The following is an 18,878-nucleotide window of genomic DNA, read 5'->3' as shown; positions in this document are numbered from 1 at the left end:
AAAAACTTGTATCAGCCAGGTGAGCCAAGATAAGAACTCACAGCCCAGTAGAAAGATGATTTAAAAGTGTTGATTTAAATGGCTTTCACTGAGGTTTACCTTTGCTTTTATTGTTGACTACGAGCAGATATACTGTAAATTTGAATGTTTGGGATCAGAGAAATATAGATTGGCACAGACTATTAACTGCACGTTTACCAGTTTGTTCCTTGGAGTAGAGGACCATAAAGATAAAAGTGTTCTTACCTTTCTTTTCCCTTTCCTTCCGTTTGCTTCCTGTTGTCATTTTTTTCTTTTTAGATACAGTTACATTATTTTGATCATGTCCTTGGACTGTGTCTGTCTGTCCTGGCACAGAAATCACAATCACCTGAAGCAAAGCAAGAACAAAAAGGGCACAAGCGAGAAATGTGGGTGCATCACAAATTCAGTTTGAAACCACCACAACAGAATCCTAGACAGGAATATGTCTAGAAGCAGCTATTACTCTCTAACTTTCAGAGATTTGAAACATACACCTTCCAAAGCGAAGAGAAGTAGAATCCAGGCTGTTATCTGGGAAATGTCCCACTTGTATTCCCTCACAATTTTCCCAAAAGGTGGGATGCAGGAGAACAGATTTTTGAAGATAAAGCAGTAGTAATAAACTGCTGCCAAAATGCAATCATTATTAAAAATATGCTAATACTAAATAATAAACATAAGTTATCAGGTATTGCAAAAAGCAAGTCATATTCTTGTTTGCACCGTGGAGGATGGAAGAGGTGTGATACTTGGTTTTAGGGTGTATGTTGTCCTGGCACCAAGATGGCGGGACCTGCTTATCGTCCTTTAATTGGCTTCATGTCATACTAAGCAAAATTATCAGTTAATTTTACATTAGTTCTTTAAACTCAGAAGAATCTTGCTCTATCTCAAGTTGCAGATATTCTCATGATTGTATCTTGGAATTTTAAAATTAAGCTGTTTGATATGCAGCTGTTGTGACTAGTCTGAACTTTTTTAATAACAGGTATGGATTCATTAATGTACGTAATTACACACTTGAACCTTAAAATTGCAATAGTGTCATTGAGCTTGATACTTGAGTTTTAACTATTTTAGGAGATAAGTGAAATGCTGAAAACACATTAGTTTTACGTAATTTCATGTTAAAAATACCTGTGATGTGAAATCTATCCTGGAAGTTTATCTATGCCAAATAAACTTAACATCCTCCTTAAACCAGTGGAACTGTTTGTGCATGAAGTTAAGCACATGCTAACATGTTTTGGTAAGTTATAAATCGTAAACCTGATCTAAATCTGTATTTTTACTTTTTTTTTTTAATTATTAAGATCATAAAATAGCCCTTTATAGAAACTGACTTAAAAAAATATTTTAAAATTGCAAAAATAGCCACTTTCACCATTGATAACTGGTTTTAATCATTACTTGAGAATTCCCTCACGCTTCCACTTTGCCTTTTACATTAGCTGACACTAAACTTCACATGTCAAGGGTTTAAAATGAAGAGAGAAAGTATGTGGAAGGTCATACACATATGCTTATACTGAAAACATACACATTAGTTCTTTAGATTTTGGTGTGAAGAGTTGTGCTGTTCTAAGACTAATAATTACGAGAATTATTAATATGGGACATTTTTAATTAGCAATTGGGCTGATGACTGCTTCTGATCATATAAATATATATGTATTCTGTAACATGTATATATTGCACATATGTCTAGAAGAATGGACATACATGTACATTCTGTTCTTCCTCAGCTAATAATAATCAATGGCATTGTAAGTGTGTTCACAGATCTGGACAAATGTATTTTTTTGTCTGAAGCATTTTTATCAGAAAAAAAAACCCACCACTTCTTTTATTACACTCCAGTGAAGATTCTTTTTGTAGCTTTAAGACATCTTGACAAAATGTGTTATTTCTGATCTACAGTGTTAAGTTTGGATTAACTTAACTGAGGTCTCAGTCTAGCAAAATACTTACCTAGCACCCTTCAATAAAAATTCATAAGCATGAATTGAATGAACTGAATGAATGAACCGGATTGGATGAGACTATTGCTGTGTCTAAAGGTGCAAAAATACCTTGTTGAGACATGACACAGTGAAAGTCCAGACAGAGAGGTGTGAAGAGGTGCTATTGTGGGTTTTATCATGAACAGTGAAGTGAAGATTAACAGTGATCTAAAGGGAAGGTAGAGGTAATTACAGTGGTGAAAGCATTAAGACACTAAAATATTGTGCACAACTACCAGAACCGTGACTAGTAAAACAAGACACAGTGAAACAAGCTTGTGATGGAAGGAAAGAAGTGAATTCAGTTTATTTGTGAACACAGAGGAGAGTTCATACATTTTTGCAGACACACACACACATTAATATTCTGGCCTCCTAAGCATAATTTTTATTTATGTTACAGTACTTTTACCCCAAATGGGCAGATTAAACAATATTTATGGATGTAAATGACACCCATACTAAGGCCTCTGTAAATTAACACAGCAATACAAAGGGGCCTTAATGTAGACAAAACCCAGCACTAGTTTCTCCATGATTTAATTCTCTAACACATTCCATCTATGCTACTTTACCAATGTTGGAACAAATCTAAACTGCTGCTCAAAAATGCCTCAATCATTTTTTATCTTTCCATCTACCTCATCAGTTGCCTCCATTAAAACTTCTTCACCCTTTCCATTTTTGTTGTAGGGTCAAATGCTTCAGGAAGAGGGTCAAATGGTAGACCTGTGTGTACAGCCAGCATGCATTTGGCCTGACTGAAGATGCCACAGTTAGGTTCTGTGAAGTTAGCAGTAAGAAAATATTAAGGTAAGGCCCTGTTTTCCCTGGCACAATTAAGCAAGTTAGAAACAAAGGTGAAGTGAATGGAGGAATCCAAGGCTGCCTGCCAAAGCAGAAAGCCATTTACACACACAGATTATGTCACCCTATCATCCAAAATCTCCCCCAGACTTCTGTTTTCTAGTCTTAAGTTCATGCTTTTGTTTTCTTTTCTTCTTTCTCTTCCTCAGACCGTCTCTCTTCCTCAGGTATGTACACACTTACAGTGACGTCGCTTATCTCTGTGCCGTACTTGTTCTTCACCACAATGGAGTATTTCCCAGAGTCGAGTGTAGACACACTGGAGATGGTAAAGCTGACGTTTTTTCCAGATTCAAATTTCAGGATGCAATTAGCATCTGATACAAATGATTTTTCGTTCTTCAGCCACGACACCTCTGGGGTAGGATCTCCCCAGACAGTGCAAGAAAGATTAAGTGCCTATAGAAGAAGTACAAAATGATTGTAAGTCAGTCAGTAAATATCTGCTGTGATTTTTGATAGCTGACTCTCCAAATGTTCCAACTCCCCACTTAGCTTCCTGCTTTTAGTAACTAGATGTATATTATCATCAGTAATCAATAATTTTTGTCAGTCTTCTGTATTATAAACGAAAGTAAGGAACTCAGTTAATTCATAAACTCCATTAAAACCTTTAAATATTTCATGGACCTTCTTCTTTGCTCTCATAATCATCATCAGAGCTTTCCCCATGCATACTGTTTAATATAAAATTAGATGTTGTCAGCATTTTTCATGTTCGAGCTGAAATAAGAATTTGAGGAACCATCGTGAACCGTCATTCAACTTAACATGAACGTATTTCATGTTAAGCTCACTATGTGTTTACCCCAGAAGTGAAGAAAGTGTGCCTGCCTTTTTAAATAACTAAGAACAAAGCGTCCCTGGACTATATTGTTTAATTTAGAAACTTCTTAAGCTGTGCCCTGACAGCTCTTCCAACAGACTTGAATTGTTTTATGCAGTCCTGTAAAACTGTTCTCAATGTAAATCAATACAGGCTTTACCCTTTCTTTGGTGTTCACATAAGTATTTCCCTTTAATGTTCTGAAGGACTGGATTCAGTCCGATCAGACTGAAGGAAGTATCTTCATTTTGTTGGCCCTTATAGGCTGTCATGATAATATCTACAATGAGAAATCTATTGAACAGACTACCTTCCTTTCACCTCTCTGCCTCTTATCTGATAGTGTGATGGTGGAAGATGGGGCAGAAGAGAGACACCTAGGAGGCTGCTGAAATGAGCAGATAGAAAAAATGGATACCTCTGTAAAAAAAAAGAAAGATTTTTGTACCTCTGAGAACAAAATAAAAATCAAATAAATCCCGCGTGTCTTTCCTCCATCAACAACACATAATTCTTGGTAACAAAGGAAAGGCAGAGTCCAAGTGAAAGGTGGTTATGGCAGGGTGGAAATGGCCTCTATCTGGTTTCCTGCAGCACCTACAGATGGTGACCATGTGAGGCTGTTGACTGCCTCCTCTTGAAGCCCTCTGGTGTGAATGTGAATGTGGTTTGGATTGCCGTATCAGTCCATCTTTTTGAAGAACAAGGGGAAAACAAGAGGTTTTACATTTCCTCTTCTTCATCACTCGATACACACATGACCTCAGCCTCAGCCAGGCATTGCATACTGGCCCCTTCAGGTGCTTAGTATGTTTTTATTGTCTTCTGCTTCTCTAGCAGGCAAAAGATTACCACTGAGTGGCCCCAGCTGCCACTCCAAGATGCTAGTGAGCTGATGTCCATTTCCAGACAACCTTGTTGGTGGCATCATTCAAACCTTGGGTGTCTGAAGTGGTGTCAGTACTCCTTAATTCAAAGAAATTCAAGCAGCAGTGATGACTATTCTAAATCATCCCTTATAATAGCTGCATTTTGCTTAACCTTGCACCAGTAGCTCCTGTTTGACATCAGTGCTCCTCTTGATGTTCCCAGCTCTTACTATTTATTTACCAGCTACTAATGTGCAGAGATGTATCTTATTCACTATGTAGGTGGTGAAGTCTTTGGTTTTTGGGAAGGTAAGCCTATAATTATGGAACCTTAGCCAAGGAGAAGCGATTGCCCACTGTGTCTGCTCCTATCTGTTTCAGATTTTCTCATCTTTGGGCAGGATATTGTATTTGCTCATGTATATCTTTATTACTCATATTATTCATATATTACTGATTATAATGCTGCATTCAACCTGATATCCTGGTAAAAAAGTGTGCCCTGTACTCCTGGGGGAAGAGGCACCCTTCCTCTTCAAAATAATCCCCTTTTTCCGGTACTTGTCTGGCTCTAATGGTCATCTGGCGGGGGGGGGCGGGGGGAAATGGCTGGAAACCTGTCAAGTTGTTGTGGTTAGTGATTAAATCTTTGAGGAAATCTGATGTATCTGAAAAATGCTGGGCGAGAAAACCACATCTCTTTGAGATGGGTCTTAGTGTTTCAGAGCTCCACACAAGAGTTCCCATAGCAAGTCTGGACCTGGGTCGCTGAGGCATGTGGCCTTGGAGAAACCAGCAACTGCAACTCTTTGTGCCCCCCACTACATTTTCTGCCTTTCACTGCCGATTATCATGAGTAATACAGGTGGTAGAGGGAAATGTATCATCGTATTTCACGTGTCACCATTCCTCTTGCATATTAGCACAAACTCACATGGGCGGTTTGTGCTAAGATATGTGCTGATTTTGGCTGGGATAGAGTTAGATTGTCTTTACAGTAGCTGGTATGGGGTTATGTTTTGGAGTCATGCTGCAAACAGTATTGATAATACAGAGATGTTTTCATTGTTGCTGAGCAGTGCTTACACAGAGTTAAGGCCTTTTCTGCTCCTGACACCACCCCACCAGCGAGCAGACTGGGGGCACAAGAAGCTGGGAGGGCACACAGCCAGGACACCTGACCCCAGCTGACCACAGGATATCCCATATCATATGGCCTCATGCTCATCATATAGAGCTTGGAGAAGAAAGAATGGGGGTGACGTTTGGAGTGATGGCATTCGTCTTCCCAAGTAACAGTTATGCGTGATGCAGCCCTGCTTTCCTGGAGATGGCCGAACACCTGCCTAACCATGGGAAGTGGTGAATGAATTCCTTGTTTTGCTTTACTTGCACATGCAGCTTTTGCTCTGCCTGTTAAAACTGTCTGTATCTCAACCCATGAGTTTTCTCCCTTTTACTCTGCTGATTCTGTCTCCCAACCCACAGGGGGAGGGGAGTGAGCAAGTGGCTGTGTGGGGCTTAGTTGCCAGATAAGGTTAAACCAGGACAGATGCCAGTGAGTGAACTGAAGCAGCTCAATCAGGGGAGCCTGCTCCCTTCTTCCAGCCTACCTGAGAGGGCACTTACCGCTGGCAGAAATGTAGAGTGGGGAGTTTGTGAACAGAAGGGTATAAGATGTTGCCTGTAGGTCTAAACATGCCTGTCAGAATCCTTAGCCTCTCCTTTTAAAAATAAACCCCCTTTACTCGCTTACAGGCCTTCATGGAAAGAGCCACTTTGGTTAATTTGGCTGGCTGTACACAAAACTTATGCTGGTATTCTCTATCAGGTCAAATTCCTAATATGAGCTGACACTTAGCCTTTTCCAAATATACCACACTGCTGAAGAGCATTTATGTCTATCAGTAGAAGCTTCTTAGGCCATCTGGAACACTGTTTGATTAACACTGGGTAAACACTGGTTCGTTTGTTCTCACACGTATCCTTCAGCTCACATGCAGGAAGATAATAAATAGCATCACAGTCACAGTGTTAAGTTTGAGATATGCATATGCTTGGAAGTTCAATCTAGGGATACCAGTCTGTTCATATAACTCTGTAATTATGGCTGCACTGGTACTCAGAATCAAAGCTTGCAACTGACAGTCCTCTGCTACCTCATTTCTTCCTTTTTCAAAATCCTTGATGACTGTGCAATTTGCATGCATTACACAACAGAGAACTGCATTGCCCTTTATCCGGCATATTTGCAAGCAATAGAAGATGAGCCAACACCAGCCAACAAACCACTGTTTTCCCTGATCATTCTCTGTCCTACTCTGATTATCAAAATGATTACCTACTCAATCCAGAAACATAAGGTCAAGGATATTTGTCTTGAGTTCTCAGAGTTTTTCAGTCATTTGTTCAAACACCACAAATGTTCTTGCTGTGAAGGACAATGTGTGCCCAGGTAACATTCTGCAGTTAAGTTTTTACAAACTCTCTTTTATAAACAGTTCACATTTTGCTTTCGTGAGCCCAAACTCAACTTCATATCAACTCTCTTTTGGCAGAAAGCTTAAAACTGATAATAACTACCCAGATTTATCCCCTGCCAAAGCAATATGAGAGTCTCATCACCAGATGTGAGCACAATTAGTGCTCCAAGCATGAGCACTATAAGCTGAGAATCTGCAAATTCATTCTGTTTCTTTGTGTCTTCTACCTACAGTTATAATACTCACGAGTCCTTCTTACTTCTACAGCATTTCCCAAACTGCTAAATCCCTTAATAAAAGGTTTAATCAGATGTTATTTCATTTTGTAATACCAACATACTTAATTTTCCCAGAACTGCTGCAGCCTACTGCCTGTTGGCCATGATACATCTCACATTGTTAAGTGATTCAGGCCAAACTTCTAGATTCTTAACACTCTGCTCAGCTTGTAATCAAATACTTTTAACCAAGCTGACTTATTGCCAGATAAAGCCAGAAACATCAGGAAGCTGCCTTACTGTAGTTGTCATGTTACAGGTTTTCAATGACATTCACGTGCCCTATTTTAATGTTCACACATACTGTAAAGAGGAACTGGCTAGTGGTAGAGGGAAGTGAAGAGCCGGCACTTCTTGGTCTCACTACTATTAAGCAGCAGCTTGTAGAACCAGTGTGCTGGGAAAAGGTTGCGAGACTGAGAACTGACTTTCTGGGTCATCTGTTCTGTGCTCAAGCACTAATGTAGCTGTGTTCCTCTGGGAGTGCCTCACAATACTCTTTCAGCTAAACTCTGTTAATATAATCAAGTGTAACACCAGTTACTTTTTTGACTTGCTTCTCTTTTGCACTCATGAAATAGAGAAAACTCTCTCCTTTTGTCTGGGCAAGAGAGTTGATTTATTACTAATAGCTGGTTTACTATTTTTACACAGTTTAAAAGCCAGCCTTGAGAGGTGTAATTATCCTGCCACATTGCAAGAAAGTTAACTGCAAAAGACACAGGATGACTAGCTATCTGGTAGAAAAAGGAATTAAGCTTCCCTGATACCCTGTTATAAAAGAAAATCTAACTGTGAAACCTGTGCATGAATTTTTAAAGAGCTGGTTATATAAGGAGTTTTAACTCACATTGTCTTCTCACTTTTATCTAATGCTTAAGAAAAGACACTGCCCTGAATACATAAACCCATCTGTGCAAGGCTGTTGAATTACGTACAGAAGGCAGGCAATGAATAAATAATGTAGCAGATTTTAAAGAAAAAAAAAAGTTAATATTTTCCCACTATTGAAAGGCATTCAAGCCTGTTGTGTAAAGCTTCAGTTAATTTACTGTACCTTGCCCTCCTGAATGGTGACAACATCAGGCAAACCTCCGACGACCCGTGCGCGATCTGGAAATAAGCATAATTTTCTTTAGTGTCTCAAAATCAGCTATGTCCCAGATTCTGTTTCCCTCTAGTTCTTTCCTTTTATCTTATTTATGTACAACTTGTCTCTAATGTGTCCTCTAGCAGAGAACTATTCAGCATTCTTAGCACACACCATTTGGACTTAAGAAAAAGTTGAAATCACAGCAAAAGATGTGTTAATAGTTGGTGTCAATCACCTTGCAGAGGGGGACCAAAGAGCATGTGTCGTGCAGAATTTGCTATCAATTCAATGTTACTTCTGATTGCACAAAAGACCTCTGAATTTTTGAGATCTGGTAATCTAAATTTTTAGTGTCATAAACTAAAAATGTTGCTTTTCCAAAAGGAAATGAACGACACTTAATGAAGTGGTTCAGATGAGGTTTTAAATCTAAATGCAAAGACAGACTTCAGTCTTGACGGCAACAGTGAAATTCCACCACTTTGTGCGTATCTGTGTGTAAATGGGATTGATATCTGCCCTAGTTTTAAGCTCAGAGTCCCATACGAATCTTACACAAATACAAATAAGCTGATCATATGCAGGCTTTGGCGCACTTATTCCGGAATATGGATTTTGTTCATTATATGTCTTGGTGGAGCCTGACAGAGGAAGGAAATGACTATACAGAATGTTCCTTTCTAATGTACTCTGTAAAAGATGTGCTCTGGAGCACAGAGATAGCAGCCTTATGAGACGAGAAACGGGACTGTGTTATGCCACTTAACATGCCAGCCCCTTATAAATGGCCCAGGGTTAGAAAGGAAATGTCCAGGGCAGGGCTATTACTGATCTCTTTGCACTGTCTCAGCTGGGACATGTAGGGATCACTGTATATAGCCAAGCCCTGCTCTATGTGGAGTATATATCCAGGATTAATTAGCTTGGATCTTTCTACACATTTTTCTCCAATAACTTTTCAAATTCCAGTTTTTATACATGTCTGAAGATAATCTGCAGTGGGAGAATTCTCTGATGTCTTAGATTTTTTTCTATGTATTTTTTTGTGAATAGGGAGAATATTGAGCTTAATTCGAGTTGATTTCTGATTATTTACTCCTTAAGTAATTAATACCTACATTTGTTTTAATAGCTATATCAGAATTGACACACAGGGAGAAGTATGAGGAGATTCAGGGATCTGTGTTTAGGCATCTGTGTTATGCAAAACCTGCTGCTGTTTTCTTACTCATTTCTGTCACTTGACATTTTAGATAGTTCGAAACTAGCCAAGTTATTTCCTCCATCTTTGTAAACAAAGTGACTTTTGTGCAGAGGACATGTATGAGAGATATCAGCAACAAAGCTAATTTTTAGAGCGCGCTAACTGGTAATGAGAACAGGAGCTTAGATGGGAAAATCAACATAACCTATAACTATAATGTGATGAGCTACGATTTGCACCAATGTTAAATGACTAAAAAGTTGCTCTCCTTGTTTCTCCTTGGTATAAGGTCAAACTCATTTTAGGATGAGCACATGCACATATGCATGTATCCATGCCCTCTCTTTCCCAACACACATCCTTCCTCGAGAGGAAGAAAATCTTCATAAACAGTTTATGGCAAACATTGTCAAAGAAGGCCCACTTACTTTTCTCTGCAATTAAGGCTTGCCTAGAGTTGAAAGAAACAAAAAGGAAAGTTCAATTTCAGTTAAAGTTTACTTAGACTGATTTAAAAATAGCTTATCTTTTCAACTGCCTTTAATCTGTTAAGGAAAATCTCATATCTGTTACATAACAGTTACAGCAAAGAAATCACGTGCAAAACTCCTACAGGCTTCTGTAGGACTAATATTTGTTTTATAGGATATAGTTAGCTCCAGCACAAAACAAACAAATACTGTTACTATTTTATGGCTACCATTACCATATTTAGATGGCATAATACTTACTTCAGTGACTGGAATTCAGCAACGGCATCATCAAATGCTTTGTAAAGAGAAAAGTTGATTTTAAAGGTAGATTCAGAGATAAATCATCACCAGTTTCAATTAAAAATGTAGAAAAAAAAAGATGTGACATCATTAAAGATATATTAATGGATGGATGCATATGAATTGCATCAGCATTAAAATGCTGAATTGTTCAACTAATAAAGGCCATCTTGTATAAGACAGCTGTTATATATACATATGAATGCATAAACACTTTTTTTTTCTTCTAAAAGTGAAGCTTTAAGACAAAGAAATAGCAGGAGAGAAATAGGCTGAAGTAATTTCACAAAAGAGAGAAATAAACCCACAATTCACCACCTAAATAATAGCTTATAGCAGTGGTCTCCCAAACTTTTTTGATCGCACACCCTTATCTAACACTTTTTTGAGTATGTATCCCTAATATATGTATATTTGTTTATAAATTATGTAAATGTACTACTGAAGTTCTCATATTTTCTTCCTGCACCCCAGCAGATCATCTTGCACATACCCCACTTCAGAGAACACTGGCTTAATGAATACAAGCTACCTCTTTTTCTCATCTGCTCTGAAGTGTCACACTGATGGCCATCAGACAGCAAACTCGTCTCCTTTGTTAATTCAGGCTAAGCTACCATCATTGGAGAGGTCAGCCTCTCCCACTTGAAAGGGAACACGTCGTCTCTTTTCTCAGAAAGTGGAGATGGAGTACAGAAGAAGCAACATGGAGATGATTATAAGGTTATTGCCCTTACACAGGGCTTGCAGACCCCAAGTGAAGCTTTAGGGCTGGTAATGACTGGGAACGGAAACTCAGCAGTTTGGAAGGAGTTAATCTATTCCTTAGCATCTGAGATGTCTCTCAGAGTAAAAGCTTCCAACAGTCAATCCAAATAATTTTAGCTGTTCCTCTAACAGTCCTTCATCATGATGATGAAAGGTCTTGACATCTCTGAATTACAAGGAGCCTCATTATATCCATCAAAGAAATAACAGTAGGAAAGTAACAGAACAAACTTGTTCTTCAGTTCCTCATCCGAATATTACTTGGAAGGGAGAGATACAGAAGGCATTCAGTGCTACAACTTGTATTTAAAGCTGCCAATCAATGCCAGTAACAGAAGGGATTTTGTAAGATAGCTCAGAAGCTGGGTTGACGTCTGAGTAGGCAAACTGTAACTGGGTATTTGGAATAGGAAAAAGCCCTTCATAATTTATGATCTGAGAACACAGGTTGGGGAAAGCAAATTGCACTGTCCCCACAAACACTGCCAGGCTGCTAGGTGTGCATACAGACCCTACAACCCAAAGGGTAACAGGTCTGTAGCAAGATACTGCTGTAGGTGCTCCTACCCTACCACAGCTTAATGCTCACATACAGATGATGTTAGCAGATGGAATGGCCTACCTTGTCCAGAAAGATCCACTGTCTTTTTGTGTACTGTTTTACCATCAAAGAGCTCCATTGTGTATTTGCCTTTATCCTGTGGAGTTGGCTCACTGATCTGCAACCAGATCTGCTCCCCGGTGACACCAGTCTTCACTCGGTCTGTAAACTTAATCTGGGTATCACTGAAAAACACAGAACAATGTTACCCTTTTGTTTTACTGGAGTATAAATGGCATTTGTTCATGTTGAGTCACTGAGTACGTCTGCAGATTTCCAAGCTGCTATAGTATGCCACCATATTCTGAAACTTCTTAATTCAAATTCTTGCTAAAGCTGTGGGCCAAATGGACGTAATCGATATAGCAGTCTTTCCCTGTTCAAGGTCTAGCTTTCCTCAAAGCCTGCAGAAAGGTTATGCATCTTAGTCTATGACCTGAGCTGTAAAAGAGTTATACAGCTTTAAAAGCCGTATCTCTGAAGGGTAATCCATACAGCCGCAAACATTCACATTCTCTTTTTAGCATAGGTTTATTTCTGTTTAGGCAAAACAAAACCGTACAGGACTGTACCTACAAACAACCACACTTCTGTCACAAATGGTGTTTGTCCAGTTGGAATGTTTTCTGACGGTCTGCTAGGCTTTGGCATTTACAATTAAACTTACTTTGACCTACGTACATCTTCTTCTACAAAATATATCAATTTCTCAGCTTCCTAGCAGTTAATTAATTAATTTCTCAGCAGTTAATTGCCCTGGAGGAAGCAAAAGATGTTTGTCAAATAAGCCACTCATTTTCTTTTGATGTTTAAGCTCATAATTTCAAGAATACTGGAGACACAAAGAACTTTTTTTGCTAGATTAATTTGATGTGCTTCAAGATGAAATTAGTTTCTAAAAATTAAATAGAGAAGACAGAGATAGAGAAAGAAAAATACGTTTAAGAGGGGAAAAACACAGAATATTTTATATTCATTTATAGTTTTGAAATACTTAGGACTTTTGGTGATACTAGGCCCAAATGGGTGCCAAGAATCAGGAAATCCTCAAACTGCTTTCATTTCTCTGACAGAGTTACTGATTAGCATCAGTGTAAATAATTATAGACAGCCTGCAACAGCAGATCCTGGCTATTGAGAGATCAATAATTCACATTCCATTCTAAAGACTAACTGTACCATGTCCTCAGGAAGTGAAACAGCAAGAATAGTAATAATACATTTGAAGCGATCTAAGTTGCTTACTTCTGTGGGTTTTCCAGTACAAACTGTGCTGTCTGAGAATTCAAAGCTGTCTCCTGGATATGGATATGCAACTCCCATTAATTTTATGGGGTGCTGGGCATTCAAATTCTTTTAAAATATCTCAGTTCTGTCTGTCTTGGTTAGGTCCGTAGTGCTCACAGGAGGGGCTGTCTGGATTTTACTGCCCCAGGCACACGATGGAACTTGCTTTGCCTCCTAAATGTGAGCCCATGCGTTAAGAGAATGTGCCTGCTTGTCCCAGTTCCTGTGAATTGTGGCTTCTAGACAAGCAAATCTCCAGGCTAGGTATCTCTGAAAGTATGGTGCTGGCCTTTTAAAGCTTGTCAGTCTCTCAGGTTATGTTTGCATCATTCCTTAAAACTGATTCAGGAAAAAACGCAGCTTCCATCCCTGAGGTGGGAAGTGCTCTGAAGCAACACAGCCCTGACAGCATCCCATGGCATGGGACTATCCGTCTCATGAGGAAAACAACAGGAGGCCCTTTTACCACCAATGCCTGACTCCTGTACTGGTTTCACATGGATGTAATTCATTGAAACTAACTCATATGAGAGAAGGACCCATGAAAAATGTCTCATTCAAAAATCCATTTTTTTCCCCTGAGTCTACCAAAACAAAATGGCACTGACTTTTGCCAAGTTTTGTGTACTTACTTGTGCACCCAGCCTACTCTCAGATCATCCACATAATGAGTAACATAGGAGTACAGCCTGATACCCTCAGCTGTGCTCTGGATTTTCAGGTCTGTCGCAGATAAAGCTGAAAGAAGAGCACATGGTTTTATACAGCCATGCAGCCACTCATTGTGTGTCACAACGAGTCATTCACTGGAAAAGAGAATTAAGTGCTTACCAATCCTTCTGCATACTTCATTCATCAGATCTGCAAAAGCTGTGGAAATAAAACCCAGAGACTAAGACTCTGTGTTGTCTGCAACTCAAGCACAGTCAATAAAAGGACAAGTACTGGCTCTGAAATATTCTCCTGCAGTAGATTTGAAAAAGAAATCAAAAGTATATTAAAAATCTGTGTGATGCAAAAATACAGCCTTTTATTCCATAATTTCCAGTCTTCATTTAACTGAAGCCTCGATGATTACTGCTGCAGCTGAACAAACCTGTATTATTCTATTTTTTTTGGTAAATGACACTGTTCAGTTGGAATGCCAACCCATCTATATGCATTCTAATGGACAGGGTTTGTTTCCACTTGCTTAGAAATCTAAGTGAAATTTTAAAAATATAGTAATCACAATGAGTGGAAAGGCCCCTAAATAAATGAATGGCAAAACAATAAAAAAGTGAAATAATTTTACATTTTCTGGTTCTATAGCTTTTTTTTATACTTGTAGACTTACATTACTGATGGCCCCCTGAGGAAGCCTGTTATCATTGTACAGAATCCAGATACAATAAGCTGTATTCAAACGTTATTTGAACTGAAAAATCTCGCTTTTTCTAATGAGATGATTTTGTACTCAGAAGGAGCAAAGCCACAGGAGGGTGACACATGCAGTTGCCTGTATTACCCTGAACCCACTTGTAGGCAAGCAGTCAGGCTGTCAGCTGGCGTGACTGATGGCATGAAGAAAGTGTCTCTGACCTGTGTCCTTTAGCTTTAGCTGGCTGGAGTCCTTTCCTCTGTCATCCTTCAGTATGACTTCATAAGTGCCAGCATCTTTCTTAGAAAACTGCAATATTATAACAATAAAACCAGTTTTCAGAACAGCTACTGTAGAAAAAATTAGAATTCAGAACCCAGCTGATGTCTTATCCCTGTCCCCAGGGAGGTGCCTGATGCCCAGGGCTGGGGATGCCCTAGCGCCCTCAGCTGCCGTGCTCCTGGCTGGGATGGTGGGATAGGCCTTGGCTGGGGGTCCTGGGCTACAGCCACGGGGAAGCCCCCAACCCCAGGGTGCCCTGACTCTTCCTCTCTTCCACAGCCAAAGAACCAAGAGTGAAGAGATGAAGAGGTGAATGCAGTTCACTCCCCAGGAGGCTGCAGTGAGGCTGGATATGGACCAGACCTCTCTGATGACTCCAAGAGGGTGGCCCTCTGAAAGCCTGAGAGACAAGTGCTTTCCAAATGCCATTTGAAACATAAATGTGGTCTCATTCTGCTGTTAAAATGACATGCAGAGGAAGTGACAAGCTTATTATCTCCTCTGTCATCATTTCCTGAAAATCTGAGCGAGCAGTTACAGACATTTGCTTTAGCTAAAACACAGACGTCTTGTTTTTCCATTTTTAAAACCCACTTCCTTTTTTGATTGTTTTGCTAAAATATCAGATTAGATCATATCATACATCTGAATTCACAACACTAAATTCAGCTGAGGACTAACAAGGACAGTCACTCACCTCTGATATCAGCAGAGTACACACTCCATCCTTAAAGTCATGTTCTTCATCTACCATTATCTCTCTGTCATCTTTGTACCATAGGATGTGTGTTTCCTTCTTAATGTTAGCCACCTAAGATGGGTGAAAACCACATTGTAATTATTCTCTTTGAGTAGGGGAACTTAGTGTTGCATGGGTTAGCCTGTTCAAGTCTCTCAGAACAGCAAGCTTTACAACTTGATAGCAATGAGTTATTGCAGGCCTCCATTTTAAAACAAGGGTTGCAAGAGGAGAAAACAGCAGGGATAAAAAGAGTAAAAGACTGTTAACAGCCTCAAGGAGCCCAGGGAACCAGTGGACCCTGCCCAGCGATTTCTATAAAGCAGCCAAAAAAGAGAAATTCCCAGGTTTTACAAAGACTTGTCATTCTTATTCAGATGCCTTTTCCTGGGTGGGTGGCTGACAGACCTGAAAAAAAAAAGTGCAAGCTATTTTTCAAGGTGTTTTGTTACACACAATGAGCAGTCACACCAGTGTGATTAGTCCTCAGAGGTTCTGTACCATTGGGCATATTGGTATAAAAGCAAAGGGCATGTCCCTTCCCACCTTCACCATCTAAGTAGTGTTAGGTCAAAGGGCTTTGAACATTGTACTCAATGTTTTCTTTGTCCCTTACCTTACATTTCAACATCACATTACAGTCATCAGTAACTTCCCATCCCAGTTTATCCACAAAATGAGGACCTGTTTAAAATAACAGATGTATTTTTAAAGGTCACATCAATAGTGTTCATGATACAAACCCAAAGACAAATGTGTTTTTCTTGACACATTTGTTATCTTTTAATGTAGTTTTATTTTTCCTATTTCTCCTTCAGAAGATAATCAACCGTAGAACAGAACAAACACCATCTACTTCAAATTAACATGTAAATATAAACAAACTCTTAACAGACTAACACATATGAGATTCATACAAATATCCATATTATCACCTTGTTTCCTGTGCCACTCTTTTCTCTGGAAATCTGCTTCATCCTGCAGCTTTTTGAATACTAGGAATTAAAATAGTAAGAAATACAATGTTAACCATCATGTGCCATTTGTATGGTACTGAACACAGCTGCAACTCTGTTCTTTGGAGGTCACTAAGGATCCTGCCATAGGGTCAAGTCTTCACTGGACATTTTACAGTGTCAGGAGATGATTGCAGCTAACTCAACTTCCCTAGCTGCTTGCAGACATCAGGAGTTTAATGTGTCATGCCTGATGAAGCATAATCCCCAATCATACAGCTACTTTATGCTCTTGGTAGGAAGGCAAATGAGCACCAGCAAAGTTAGCAAGCTGCTCAAGCTCTAAAACTTGCAGCCTACTTGTTCGCAACTGAATGGGCTTCTTACAGGGGAAATTTTCATTCCACCCGTAGAAAAGCAAACTCTTGACAGGCTGCAATATTTACATTTTTATAACAATTCCCCTTCTTCCCAGCACTTTAAAAATTTAAGTAAGTTCACACACATGCCCTGTCCTATATGAGGCAGGCAAGTACTGTGACATGAAAAAACACTGGAACATCTATTGTATTGAAAACTGTGGAAAGCAATGATGATAACTGAGGTAATCGCAGTATTATTTTTCCAGCCTACTGTGCAATATAGATTAGCTCACCATCACCAATGAGGACAAGGCTGGACTGATTGGTTGCTTTTCCATCCTGCAGTTGGAAAGTGTAAGTCCCTTCATCCTTGTCCTCAAGTTTATCCATAATCATTTCAACAAGGCCAGTCTTCTGGTCCACTTTCATTTTATATTTCTTCAGGAATGGAAAGTAAGGAAGCAATTAATAGGTATCAGAATCAGCAAATAATTTGTCAAATGTTATATGGTGTCTTCGGTTGAAATTCTGTTTTCTTTATACAGATTTCCACTATCTCTAGCACTATCTCTAGTACAACCAAATAAAAAATCTGTTAAAGGTGAAGCCTGCTTACTGATGCTATACAAGCACGTGACATGCCTGTTGTACAGTGATTACTGTGCTCTTTTTCGGAATTTCTGCATCTCTTCAGAATAACACTTTCTTTAAAGATGGTTGTATTTTTATAAGGTTTTGTATAGAATGCTCCATCTCTGCCTTCTACCTGATATCAGTGTTGCAACAAAAGCATGCCATGCCATGTCTTTGGGAGTAACAAGTCCTGCTGCTGGAAACGAGCACTTGGGAATCCTCGCTTAATATAATAAACTCCTCCAGACAGCAGAGAGAATGACAACCAACCACAAGGGTATTTTAGAGCTATAGATGAAGGATAGAATGAATCTGGTCTAGTGCAGTGACTCCTTGCAGACCACAGTAGCTGCTTACCTGGGCCTCCTATGGGTCCCACTAGTTAAGAGAATGTGTGGTACTCACAAAGGTGATAGGAAATCATTTAACTCCACTTTGTAAACTGCATCTAGAATAACTCATTTGGAGCTCAGAACTATGGACAGACTCTTTCTAATGATGCTCTCGATGAGAGCATCATAGCTCTCCTGTTTCTCATGAAAACGCATTAGTGTGGAACACTAGTTGGAAGAATGTTGGAGACAGACATTAATACTCATTGGTATTTATAAAAATGCAAACACATATAAGCAATGAAAAGACTTACCTCTCCATTGAAAATCTCCTTATCATTAAATATAAAGTTGGCCTTTGCATTGCCAGACAGTTTTTCAGCTTGCAACCAGAATCTCACTTCCCCTTTTTCCAAGATTTCCACTGCCAACTCAGAGGCAAGTGGGACAGCTAGAAAGAAAGAGAAGAATGAAGCATATACTTTGCCTGTGCCCAACAACTGTTTTCTTCTATAAACAGAAAGCCACTTTTTCCTTTCATACTGATTACTGCATGCAAGGTAACCAGCTTATGATAGCTTTTCATATAGACAGAATGCCTTTCCACCCACATAGACATAGGATGACAGACAAGATTTAATCTTTTGATTCAACCAGGTCTGTACAGACTGGAAGTGTTCAGGATTTGAGTTATGCTCCATTTTAATACAAGGCTATTTCAAAGGTAAACTGCAATCATCTCTGCAGTATGAAGATAGGCTGAGAAAGTTGGGGCTGTTCAGCCTGGAGAAGAGAAGGCTGCGTGGAGACCTCAGAGCAGCCTTCCAGTATCTGAAGGGGGCCTATAGGGATGCTGGGGAGGGACTCTTCATTAGGGACTGTAGTGATAGGACAAGGGGTAATGGGTTAAAACTTAAACAGGGGAAGTTTAGATTGGATATAAGGAGGAAATTATTTACTGTAAAGGTGGTGAGGCACTGGAATAGGTTGCCCAGGGAAATTGTGAATGCTCCATCCCTGGCGGTGTTCAAGGCCAGTGTGAGGTGTCCTTGCCCATGGCAGGGGGGTTGGAATTTGATGATCTTAAGGTCCTTTCCAACTCTAACTATTCTATGATTCTATGATGTGCATCTGTATG

General features: G+C 39.4%; 1 protein-coding gene across 2 annotated transcripts in view; it reads right to left on the bottom strand.

Moving 5' to 3' along the window:
- MYOM1 (myomesin 1) overlaps window positions 1-18,878 on the bottom strand; it is a 75,357-nt gene that overhangs the window by 1,561 nt on the left and 54,918 nt on the right. Inside the window, exons 26-39 of one of the 2 annotated variants that reach the window (XM_057397563.1) lie at window positions 18,055-18,191; window positions 17,069-17,213; window positions 16,393-16,452; window positions 16,074-16,141; window positions 15,416-15,529; window positions 14,658-14,745; window positions 13,908-13,946; window positions 13,709-13,814; window positions 11,811-11,974; window positions 10,379-10,415; window positions 10,076-10,098; window positions 8,408-8,463; window positions 3,078-3,293; window positions 247-370 (exon numbers count right to left, since the gene is read on the bottom strand). In XM_057397563.1, the coding sequence (XP_057253546.1) occupies window positions 247-370; window positions 3,078-3,293; window positions 8,408-8,463; window positions 10,076-10,098; window positions 10,379-10,415; window positions 11,811-11,974; window positions 13,709-13,814; window positions 13,908-13,946; window positions 14,658-14,745; window positions 15,416-15,529; window positions 16,074-16,141; window positions 16,393-16,452; window positions 17,069-17,213; window positions 18,055-18,191 (1,377 nt within the window). Of the gene's footprint in view, window positions 1-246; window positions 371-3,077; window positions 3,294-8,407; window positions 8,464-10,075; window positions 10,099-10,220; window positions 11,353-11,810; window positions 11,975-13,708; window positions 13,815-13,907; window positions 13,947-14,657; window positions 14,746-15,415; window positions 15,530-16,073; window positions 16,142-16,392; window positions 16,453-17,068; window positions 17,214-18,054; window positions 18,192-18,878 lie in introns of those variants that run through there. The other variant, XM_057397562.1, reaches the window with a different exon arrangement.

This window comes from Pezoporus wallicus, unplaced genomic scaffold, assembly GCF_028554395.1.
Source record: "Pezoporus wallicus isolate ANWC-B61680 ecotype Strahan unplaced genomic scaffold, APGP_CSIRO_Pwel_v1 contig_227, whole genome shotgun sequence".
Lineage (NCBI taxonomy): Eukaryota > Metazoa > Chordata > Aves > Psittaciformes > Psittacidae > Pezoporus > Pezoporus wallicus.
The sequence above is the reverse complement of the archived record's forward strand: the minus strand, read 5'-3'. Positions and strand labels throughout refer to the sequence as shown.